This window comes from Prionailurus bengalensis, chromosome A3 (genome assembly GCF_016509475.1).
Source record: "Prionailurus bengalensis isolate Pbe53 chromosome A3, Fcat_Pben_1.1_paternal_pri, whole genome shotgun sequence".
In the NCBI taxonomy this organism is placed as follows: domain Eukaryota; kingdom Metazoa; phylum Chordata; class Mammalia; order Carnivora; family Felidae; genus Prionailurus; species Prionailurus bengalensis.
Genome location: NC_057354.1, coordinates 61,986,948 through 61,999,031, shown reverse-complemented (window position 1 = coordinate 61,999,031; position 12,084 = coordinate 61,986,948). Strand labels below are relative to the sequence as shown.

Genomic DNA, 12,084 nt, shown 5'->3' with positions numbered 1-12,084 from the left:
GGTAGTTTGTTAGGCAGATGTAGATCATAGGTAAGTGGAACATGAGATCAGAATATAATTATGTATTGATGTAAATTCTTCATTATATTAGGAAAATACCTTAAAGCCAAATCTTGATCATGGATGAATAACATCATCTTCATAAATGTAGCCAATATAGTTTCATAGCTAATTTCCTAACTGCTGCAATAAAGTATCATGGAAGAAGCCTAAGATAACAGGCATGCTTTTCTTCCCATCAGTTTAGCTCTAAATGAGTCAGAGTCTAGGTTCTTAGATAGCCCAGCCAAGTCTAGCATCAGGCTAGATGTGAAGTAGTCCAGAAACAATCCATCCTTGTGCCAAAGATATTTGGGAAGGGGTAGAGGGATGGAAGAGTGGCATTATGCTATATAATCATAAGAGCAGAGAAGTCTACATCTTACTGTAGGCAGTGGGTGTATCCTTTGGTCAGGGTTCATGGGTAGAGCCCGTCCCAACAGGGCATATAAAAAATTAGGGAGATGGACAAAAATGGGGAAATAGGGCCACGTTATTGCAGATATGAAAGAGTGAAAAGAACAAAACCAGTGAATACTGAAGGAGTTTCATTTTGCTATTTATGAAGTTAAACTTATATAGTCTTAATATGTGCTATACCTCTCTCAAAATAAAGTTCTTTGCTGATGCAATCTGCACTTCACTAGCCCTAAGGACATTCAAGGTTATCTAATTCACAGATAGCTCACGTTGTCCTTTAAAAACCAGGTGCAGAACCTCTGGCCTGGAAAGGTTATGAGGATAGTAACTTTCTTTCACATTGTCTAATAGATGTGAAAAGCTACCAAAAGACCAAAGAATTCAGATGTGAGGAAGACATCTTCAAATTCACAAGCATGTACATATTTTCATAAAACCTTAGGGTAAAATAACTCCCTTGTTTGTTATCATAGAGGAACTGGGTTCAAAAGTGTTCTCTTTCAGTCACAAGACTGAGTTTCACTGCTCTGAGTTCCTCCTCCGGGGGCCTGCAGGCGGACATCCTGTAACAACTGAGGGTAGCAAGGGTCGGTCCATGAAAGGCAGCAAGAGCCACAAGAAGTCACCAGGGACTTACAAAGCTGATCCTCTAAGAAGCAAGGGGGCGTTTCACCCCTCACTGAGGGTAACACCGTTTCATATACAAGGAAGAGAAAGGCTACGCAGTATATCACCTGCAAAACCAGATTTAAACCTGGTTTGCCATACACAGTACTTGAAATAATATGATATAATGTGATTTATAAGTTGCTTTTCCTTCTTCACCAAAAAAGTTGGTGCAAGAGAAGGACAGCATTGCTGGAATCCCCCAAAAAGAACTGAAGTTATGTTATTATCTTATCAAATACATAAAATTTTATACATTATAACATATATATGTGTGTGTGTGTGTGTGTATATATATATATATATATATATATATATATATATTCCTTCCTTACCTTTTCTGTTGATACGAACTGAGTCCAAGTGTTGTCTCAGTCTGTAAAAGGAAGAAAACCATGACAATACTGAAAACAAATCTTTATATTACAGACATAGAGAACATCCAAAATATACCGTAGTTTCAACTTTGATCTTATACTCACTCAGATTTCCAGGTTAAACCTGATCCCTAAATCATATGAAATGATTTGCCACATTATGTAATTCAAACGAGAGAATAATTTGGGATTAGATTTTAAACACACATGGAAATAATACAATGTAATGTGATTGATTTTTAAAAGCTTGCCCAACCAATATATCCTGTGAAAAAAGCCCTGTCTATAATCACTTTGTGAGGTTACTTGTGCCTCTCACTGCTCTCTGCTTACCAGCTATGTCATGGGTGCTGGGGTATCACGGTTCCTGTCATCAGGGAACTGAAGGTTGTGGGGGCAGAGGTAGGAGGAGACAGTCTTTTAAAACTAAATAAATATGAAAGAACTACGAAAATATTGGAAAGGTTGTTGTGAAAGAGCACAAACAGGTGATGTGCTTCAGTATGTCATGAGGAAAGGCCTGTGTGAAGAGATCATATTTATGTTAAATGTGATAAAGTGTAAAAAAGAGCTGTGTGTGGAAGCAGGGCTGTGTGGTAGTGGAGAAAACAACATGCACAGAAGTCCTACTTGAGGAAAGAGCCTGGATGTTGAAGAAACAGATAGTAGGTCAAATTGGATGGAGCTGGGCTGGGCAGGGGTCAGACCATGCTGTGTCCTGGTAAGAAGTCACGGTAAATTTGGAACATGTTCTATCCTAAATGCAGTACAAGGGGTCTGTCGGAGTAAGAGAGACAGAGACAGACATGGTCTGATTTAAGTTTTAAAGATACTATTCTGGCTGCAGTGTAGAGAGGATAAAGGGGAAGACAAGAGAGAAAGCAAGAAGTTGGTAGGCAATTGATGAAGATAGTTTCTTAATAATGATATGTGAGAAAATGCCAAAATCCTAAGGAATACTGTCAGTGAACTTATTCCAAAAGGAGTTAGCTTCTATGTTATAACTAGAAAAAGCAGTAGAATTGTGGCGTTATTTTTCCCATTAATATGTATTCTTTTGAAATGGTATTTTGAAAAATGTATACAGGGGAAATATGGTAGATGTGGGAAAATGTCTTTATTGTTTGAAAGTGAAAGCTCAGGTGCAGGTGAAGTGTCAGGATGTCTGTATTTTTCTTTAAATTCTGTAATTTCTTTAAATTTCTTTAAATTGTTTCAGGATTATGACTTGCATGTGCATGGAAGTATGTGTGTATAATAAAGGAAATATGGCAAAATGTTAATAACCGTTGCAGCAGTAGGTAATTCATTCTCATCTCTTCTATCTCCTTAAAAATATGTCTAACTTTTCAGGATGCCTGGCTGGCTCAATTAGTTAAGCATCCAACTCCTGATTTCATGGTTCATGAGATCGAGCTCCGTGTTGGGCTCTGCACTGACAGCACGGAGCTTCCTTGGCATTTTTTCTCTCTCCCTCTCTCTCTGCCCCTCCCCCACTTGTGCACACACTCTCTCTCAAATAAGTAAACTTTATGTATGTTTAACTTTTCGTTATGAAGATTTTAATGATGGGAGCAAATCACATATCTGGTAAAGGGTTAATATACAAATACATAAAGAACCATTACAATTCAATTTTGCTACTGATAAACAGCAAACAAACAAACATGATTAAAAAATGGTGGACAACTTGATAGACCTTTCCCCAAAGAACATATACAAATGGCTAACAGGCCCATGAAAAGATGCTCAACATCACTAATCATTAAGGAAATGCAAATCAAAACTACAATAAGATACCACTTTACTCTCGTCAGGATAGCTACTATCAAAAAACCAGAAAATAACAGATGCTGGTAAGGCTGTAGAGATATCAGTACCCTATGCACTACTAATGGGAATGTAAAATGTGGTGTTGTGATGGAAAATGGTACGGTGGTTCCTCAAAAAATTAAACACAGAATTACCACATGATCCAGCAATGCCACTTCTGGGCATATACCCCAAAGAACTGAAAGCAGAAAGCAGGGAATCAAACAAATATGTGGACATCCATGTATATAGCAGCATTGTCCACAATAAAGTTGGAAGAAATCCAAGTATCTACCAATGGATAAACGGACAAAATGTGGTTTATATGTACAATAGAACATTATTCAGTCTTAAGAAAAACGAAGGAAATTCTGACACATGCTACGGCATGGATAAACCTCGAAGACAAAGTCAACACTTACACTAAGTTAAATAAATCAGTCACAAAAGGACAAATACTACATGATCCTATTTATATGAGGTACTTAAAGAAGTCAAATAGAGATAGAAAGTAGAATGGTGGTTGTCAAGAGTTAGGGTGAAGGGAATGAGGAGTTACTGTTTATTGAGTACAGAGTAGTTAAGGTTTGGGATGATGAAAAAGTTCTGGAGCAGGATGGTAGTGATACAAAATCAAATATGAATGTACTCAGTATCACTGAACTACACAATTAAAATAGTTAAAATTATAATTTTTATGTTATGCATATTTTGCTACAATTTAAAAAAAAAAGCTATAGTAATGAAGACATGTGGTACTGCCATAAAGATACACAAATAGATCAATGGAACTGGAGAAAGGCCAAAATGAACTCATAGATTTATAGACATTTGATTGACAAAGGCATCAATGCAGTTCAATGGAGAAACATGTATCTTTTTAGCAAATGGTGCTGGAACAACTGGACAAACTTATGTAAGGGAATATAAGCCTTTATCCTTATGTTATACCATGTATTCAATTACTTTTATACAGATCATAGATCTAAGCATAAAAATTAAAATCATACAGCTTCAACAAGAAAACACAGGAGATTATCTTTGCAATCTTGGAAACAAAGATTTCATGAACAGGACAAAAAGACACTAACTGTAAAAGGAAAAAACTGATATACTGAACTTCATCAAAAATTTTAAGATGCTCACCAAATGACATTGTTATGAAAATGAAAAGGCAAACCATATGCTGAGAGAAAATATTTGCAAATCACATATTTGATGAAAGACTTGTATAATAAACATGTAAAGAACTTGTGAATCTGAATAATAAAAGCCACACAATTTTTAAAAACAAGCAATTATACAAATGTCAGTTAAGTGCATGAAAAGATGCTCAGTATGTTATTAAGGAAAAGCAAATTTAAATTGTAATGATATACTATACACCTATTACAATGTCCAAAACTGAAAATATAACAAGAGTTGGTGAGAATGTGAAACAACTAGAATTTCCTTACACTGCCAGTGAGAATGTAAAATAAAACCACCACTCTAGAAGAAGCTTGGCGATTAAAAAAAATTTTTTTTTAACGTTTATTTATTTTTGAGAGAGAGGGACAGACATACACACACACAAAGTGTGAGCAGGGGGAGGAGCAGAGAGAGAGGGAGACAGAATCCAAAGCAGACTCCAGGCTCTGAGCTGTCAGCACAGAGCCTGAGTGCAGGGCTCGTACTCATGAACAGTGAGATCGGATCTGAGCCAAAGCCAGACACTTAACCGACTGTGCCACCCAGATGCCCCGAAGCTTGGCAATTTTTTACAAAGTTAAACATATGATGATGCCACTCAACTCCTAGATATTTGCCCAAGGGAAACACAAGAAAAACACTTATACATGAATGGTTACAGCAGCTTTATGTTTATAGCATGTTGATAGCAGGTCAATACTGGTATAATCCAAATTTCCATCAACAGGTGAATGGATAAATGAAGTGTGGTATATCTATACAATGGAATACTACTCAGCAATAAAAAGAATAAAGTAAAGACTGGGAACCTTTTTTCTTAAACATTTATTGTTTTACAATAAATATATTATTTTTAAAAGAGCAGAAAGTAACATTTGAGGAAAAAAAAGAATAAACTGATGATACACACAACATGGATGAATCTCAAAACAATTATGTGGAGTCTGAGCACCCCCCCCAAAGTACATTCTGTGTGACTGCATTTATATAAAATAGTTTACAATATAAATTGATAGTGACAGCAGATCAGTGATTGTCTAGAGACAGAGGTAAGGATGGACAGATTACCAAGGGATACAAGTAAACTTTTGGGTGTGATGGATAGGTTCATTATCTTGATTGCAGGGATGGTTTCACAAGCGTATAAATATTCAAACTCTTCAAACTGTACATTTTAAATATGTACAGGTTATTGTCTGTCATTCATACCTTAATAAAGAACGTAACCTAAGAATTCTAGAACATGCAAAACTCTGTGGTTCTCATGTGAAGTTGACCGAAAGGGAACTCAGAAAGTTTATCACCCATGTACACTTTCTTAAGGGGGAAAAATCTTCATGAAGACAATCTGGTCAACAAGATTACTCATGAAGAATTGCAAATGAGGAAGCTGTCTTGTGAAAGATAGGCAGATGGTCACGGTAAAGGAACTGTGGAAATAAGATTAGAAAAGCAGAAAGTAAATGTTGTTTTTGAAGTATAAGCCACAAAATAGAAAAATCATTTAATTATAATAAAGAATAAAAATCTCAGTACATGCCAACAAAACACCCTAAGTATTGAGAGAAAGTAAAAAAATCACAATAGACACTATTTTGTTTTTGAAATAATTTGAGAAATAATAGGTTAAACATAATTTAAATGTATATCTGAAAGTTAACCCCCTAAATCAAGAGAGAGAAAAAAAACAAAAAAGGAAACATAAAAATTGGATGCAGTAAACACATATACAGTATGATTAAAGGAGATAAACTCATCTAGTTAAAAAAGACAAAAGGATTGTGTTAGAAAACCAAAGCCCAACTGTAAACTGTAAATACCTGATACAAAATGATGCAGAAATGTTGACAAACAATGGGCAAAAATAGGGTAAATGTCCCTATACCCCAAAAAGGGGAAAAGGGAAAAAAGCACACAGAGAAGGGTTACAATATTAATAATCTTACAATGAAAAGATTTGTTGAGTTTGTGGGGTTTTTTTATGCTTTTTGTGTCAGAAAATATTTATTCCACTCTCACTCTTGAATGACAGCAGCTGGGTATATAATTTGAGATTCAAAATCATTTCTATCAGAATTTTTACATCATTTCTCCATACTGTTTTAGCTTCCAGTGTTACTGGTTTTGTGTGCATGCGTGCGTGTGTGTATGTGTGTGTGTGTGTGTGTTCAGTTTCAAGTTAGTTAACATATAGGATAGTATTGGTTTTAGGAGAAGAATTTAGGGATTCATCATTTACATACAACACCCAGTGCTCATCCCAACAAGTGCCCTCCTTAATGCCCATCACCCTATTTAACCCATCTCTCTACCACCTCCTTTCCAGCAACCCTCAGTTTGTTCTCTGTATTTAAGAGTCTCTTATAGTTTGCCTCCCTCTTTTTTTTTTTAATGTTTATTTTTGAGAGAGAGAGAGAGAGAGAGAGAGAGAGAGAGAGAGAGAGAGAATGAACACAAGCAGGGGAGGGGCAGAGAGAGCAGGAAACACAAGATCCAAAGCAGGCTCCAGGCTCTGAACTATCAGCACAGAGCCCGATGTGGGGCTCGAGCTCACAAACTGTGAAATCATGACCTGAGCCAAAGTTGGACTCTTAATCGACTGAGCCACCCAGGCACCCCTCCCTCTCTGTGTTTAATTTATATTTTCTGGGTGGGCAATGTGGTCAAACAGCTTTCAATGTCTTCTTTGCCATCTGTATGTTCTTTTCAGTAAAATGTGTGGTCATGTCCTTTGCTGAGTCCATCTGGATTTTTTTTTATTGAATTTTGAGAGTTCCTTATATATTCTAAAAATGAGGTCCTTTATCAGATACATGGTTTGCAAGTATTTTCTTAGCCTATAGTCTGGCTTTTAATTTCTTCACGTGGCCTTTTGCAGAGCAAGCTTTTAATTTATCAGCTTTTCCTTTACGGATTGTACTTTGGTGTCTTTGGTGTCAAGAACTCTGCATAGCCCTATATCCTGAAACTTTTCTCCAATTTTTTTTCCTAAAAGTTTTATAGTTTTATGTTTTATATTTAAATCTACAATCAGTTTTGAGCTAATTTCTGTATACAGGGTATGAGGGCTGTCTGTATATTTAATACTATATAAATATTTTTTAGTGTTCTTTGATCCTAGTTTTTAAGGCTATTTTTGAGCCAGTTATTTAACTTTTTTTGTACCATTTATTTTTAAAACAGAAGGTAGGAAATGGTAATGTGAAGAGAGTACAGAGTCAAAAATGGGCATGAGATGGAGAGCAGACAGTTCTGAGAAGACTTAGAATTTGAAGTAAAAAAACACAAAGAAGCAGTTCTGCTTGCCCTAGCCAAGCAACCATGGGAAATCTGTCAGGAGACTTTCTGTCAACTGTGAAGAGCTGCACAGATGTTAGCCTCCGATGAAGGCCTTCCTGTGTCCCATGCATGTCCCCAGCTCCAGCAACAGGTAACTGACTTGACATGATGAGAAACAGCTGCTCTGGGCATAAAGTTAGTTGTTTATATTGTAAAATGAGAAACCATAGCTATGTTTGCAGTGAAAATCATAGAAAGGAAACAAATCAAAGTATTAACTTGTATTACATTTGGTACTGGGATACAAGCATAACACCCCAAGCCCCACTCTAGAGCATGGTGGTTCAGAATGTAGGCTTTAGAGTCCAAAAGCTTCGTTTTGAATTCTAGCTTTACCACTTACAAGGCACTTACTGGGTTAAGTTACTTAAACTCTCTATACTTTAATATACCTCCTGGTAAATGATCATAAAATTAATGACTAACTCATGTATTTAAGAATTTAAAAGAGTGCCTGGCACTCCACAATATCCAGTAAATATTACCTGTAGTTATTTATTATTTTTCCAAATCTTCCATATTTTCTACAAGAATATATTTCTTTTATAAAAGAACTACTTTACAAAAAAAGATGAGTACTTTTATAATTCTGTATACATCCAAATCACAGTTCCTTCTCCCTTTATCTTAAGAAAAGAGTAAGGCCATTCCCAAGAAAATTTAGAACAGAGGCTGATAATCTTACAGTCCACAAGCCAAATCTAGCCTGCCACCAGTTTTTTGTTTTTCCCTTTTATTATTATAGTAAAATACACATAATGTAAAACTTAACCATCTTAACTATTTTTAACGGTATAACAGTTCAGTGGTGGTATTCATAGTGTGTGATGTTACTACCATGTATCTCTAAAACTCCTTTCATCTTGGAAAGCTGAAACTCTATACCCAATAAAACAACTTTCCATTCCCTCCTCCTTCCAGCCCTGGCAAGCATCATGCTACTTTCTGTGTTTACATTTTGACTAGTCTAAGTACTTCATATAAGTAGAACCATACAGGATTTATCTTTTTGTAACTGACTTATTTCACTTAGTGTATGTCCTGAAGGTTCATCCATGTTGTACCATATGTTGACCTTTCCTACCTGTTTAAAGTAGTGTTCTACTGTATGTAAAAAGTGGTCTATTGTAAACTTCATTTTGTTTACCCATATATCTTTCAACGGACCCTTGAGTTGCTTCCATGCTTTGACATGGTATATAATCCTTTTAATATGCTGCTACATTCAGTTTGCTAATCTTTTGTTGAGGACTTTGTATCAATATTCATATATGATATTGATCTGTACTTTTCCTTTCTTGTAGTGCACTCGCTTTGGTATCAGAGTAATGCTGGTGTCATAAAATGAGTTAGGAAATGTTCCCTTCCTCCTAAATTTTTTGGAAAAGTTTGAGAAGGATTGGCAGTTTTTCAAATGTTTCGTGGAATTCACCAATGAAGCCATTAGGTATAGGGTTTTCTTCTTTGGGAGATTTTTGATTACTGATTCAATCTTCTTACTTTTTATAGGTCTATTCAGATTTTTTTAAATTTCTTTACGATTTCATCTTGGTATGTTTCTTAGAATTTGCCCATTTAATTGAGGCTACCCAATTTGGTGGTGTACAATTGCTCATGGTACTCTCCTATAATCCTTTTTATTTCTGTACAATCAATAGTAACATCCCCAATTTCATCTCTGAGTTTAATGGTTTGGTCTTCTTTCATTCTTAATCCACACAGGTAAGACTTTGTCAATTTTGTTGATATTTTCACAGAACCAAATTTTGGTTTCATTTATTTTCCCTATTTTTCCTATTCTCTAGTTCATTTATCTCTGTTCTCATCTTTATTACTTCCTTCCTTTTGCTAGCTTTGGGTTTAGTTTGTTCTTATTTTTCTAATTCCTTAAATTATAAAGTTAGGTTACTGATTTGAGATTGTTTGGGGTTTTTATTTTTATTTTTTTAGGTAGGCTTCATGTCCAGTGCAGAGCCCAATGCAAGGCTAGAACTCAAAACCCTGAGACCAAGACCTGAGCTGAGATTAAAAGTTGAACGCTTAAATGACTGAGCCACCCAAGTGCCCCTTTTGTTTTTTAACATAAGCGTTTATAGCTATAAATTTCCTTCTTACCACAGCTTTTAGTGTGTCACGAGTTTCTGGTGTGCTGCATTTTCATTTTCATTTATCTATCTATATTTTCTAACTTCCCTTGTGTAATTTCCACAAATTTCTGAATTTTTCAGTTTTCCTTCTGTTCATCTTGTGGTTGGAGAAGAAACTTTGTATGATACCTATCTTATAAACACTTCAAGCGCGTTCTTCAATAGTCTTCAATAGACTTCTGGGAAGAGTAGGAGGATCCTAACTAAGCTCACCTCTTTCCCACAGACACACCTAGGTAATAGCCACATCAGTGCAACTAACCCAGAAAATGATGTGGGCTGGGAAAACAGACTCGCCACAGTTCACTGTAGAGAAGAGGCCAACTGAAAAGAGTGGGAAGGGCAGAAACATGGTTGGGAATCAATCTCCTAGCGAGTCTAACCACAAGCAGGAGGGAGGGACACAACAAGCAGGGAGTAATGATAGAAGCAAACTATACACCATGCACCCCAGACAGGAGGACCTACCCTAAGAAGATAAGATCTCATAACATTTGGCTTAGAAAACCAATGGGCCTTAACTTTGCAAGTTTTACAATCACTGGAGCTTAACTTAACTCTGGGTACTTTACAACCTCTAGGTCTGGGAGAGCTAGAGGCCATTAGGTAACTGAGTCCCTTCCTTTAAAGAGACAACATGACAATTCCATGAAGTACATCATAGAAGCAGCAGTCTGTAAAGTGCCTGGGGGTGTATGTGAAGGTGATTTATTTACTAAAATCAGAACATGTGCTGGAGGGGGAGGAATCTTTAGGAGACTTCCTTAAGAACAAAAGATCTGGTGGGTACCATCCCCCACCCCCTCACATAGCTAGACACTTGTGGGAGCTAGTGAAAACAGCCTATTTGCTAAGACGGCAACACCACACACCAGCATTCTCCTGCAGATCTGCCCCGTCCAACCTGCCCCACTCAGTAGAAGTCCCTCCAAAGTGGCTCCTGCTGTCACTTCTTGCAAGCAGTCCTGGCAGGGACCAGTACCACTCCAAAGTAACTCCTCCTCTGGGGAGAGGGGAAGATAACCACACACACCAGTCTGACTACAGCCCTGGCAGATGAACTGGGGGTAGACATCTGATCTGACTGCTGGCCCTGTCCACCAATAAAAACCTCTCGGGGGGGCACCACAGAGAGAGAGCTCTGAAGTTCCGTGCAACTGTAGCCTAGGCAAACTGGAGGAGGACAGGCATCTGGTCTGACCACTAGATATCACCTAACTACAAGTGCAAGGCAGCCCCAGACTGGCTCCTTAACAGCACAGGGACCAAACTGTACCCCAAACAGGTAAAGTGGACAACAGCAGCTAACTGGACTGAAAACAAATGCTGCTCAGCCACAACAGCAGGACACACACAACCCACATAGGGGACACCCCTGAAGTGTATGATTCTGGTGAACGTGGGTCATTGCACTACAGGGCACCACAGGTACTCTTCTCAAGGCCACTACTTTCAAGATCAGGAGATAGGGTAGATTTTTCCTAATACATAGAAATTAACACAGAGTTAGACAAAATGAGGACACAGGAATATGTCCCAAATGAAAGAACAAGACAAAAACACACCAAAAGGGTTACATGAAATGGAGATAAGCAATATGCTCAACAAAGAATTCAAAGTAATGGTCATAAAGATACTTACTAGATTTGAGATAAGAGTGGAGGATCTCTGTGAGAACTCATTACAGAGAGAAAATATAAAAAAGAACCAATCAGAGATGAAGAACTCAATAATTGAAATTAAAAATACACTAGAGGATATCAATAGCATATTTAGAGGAGGCAGAAGAACAGATTGGAGAGCTGGACAACAGGTAATGGAAAGCAAACAAGATGAAAGATCAAAAAGAAAAAAAGATGAGCAAAAAATGAGAATAGGTTAGGGGAATTCAGTGATGTCATTAAGCATAATAACATTTGCATTATAGGGATCTGAGGAGAAGACAGAGAAAGGGGCAAGAATTTTATTTGAAGAAATAATAGCTGAAAACTTTCTGAATCTGGGGAAGGAAACAGGTATTCTGATCCAGGAGGGACAGAGAGTCCCCAACAAAATCAACCAAAGGAGGTCCATACCAAGGTACATAGTAATTA

General features: G+C 37.0%; 1 protein-coding gene across 1 annotated transcript in view; it reads right to left on the bottom strand.

Annotated features, from left to right (window-relative positions):
• The window catches only part of TMEM131 (transmembrane protein 131), a 237,800-nt gene that overhangs the window by 143,711 nt on the left and 82,005 nt on the right, over positions 1-12,084 (bottom strand). The window contains 1 exon segment of the mRNA XM_043603229.1: positions 1,461-1,501. Within this exon segment, the coding sequence (XP_043459164.1) occupies positions 1,461-1,501 (41 nt within the window).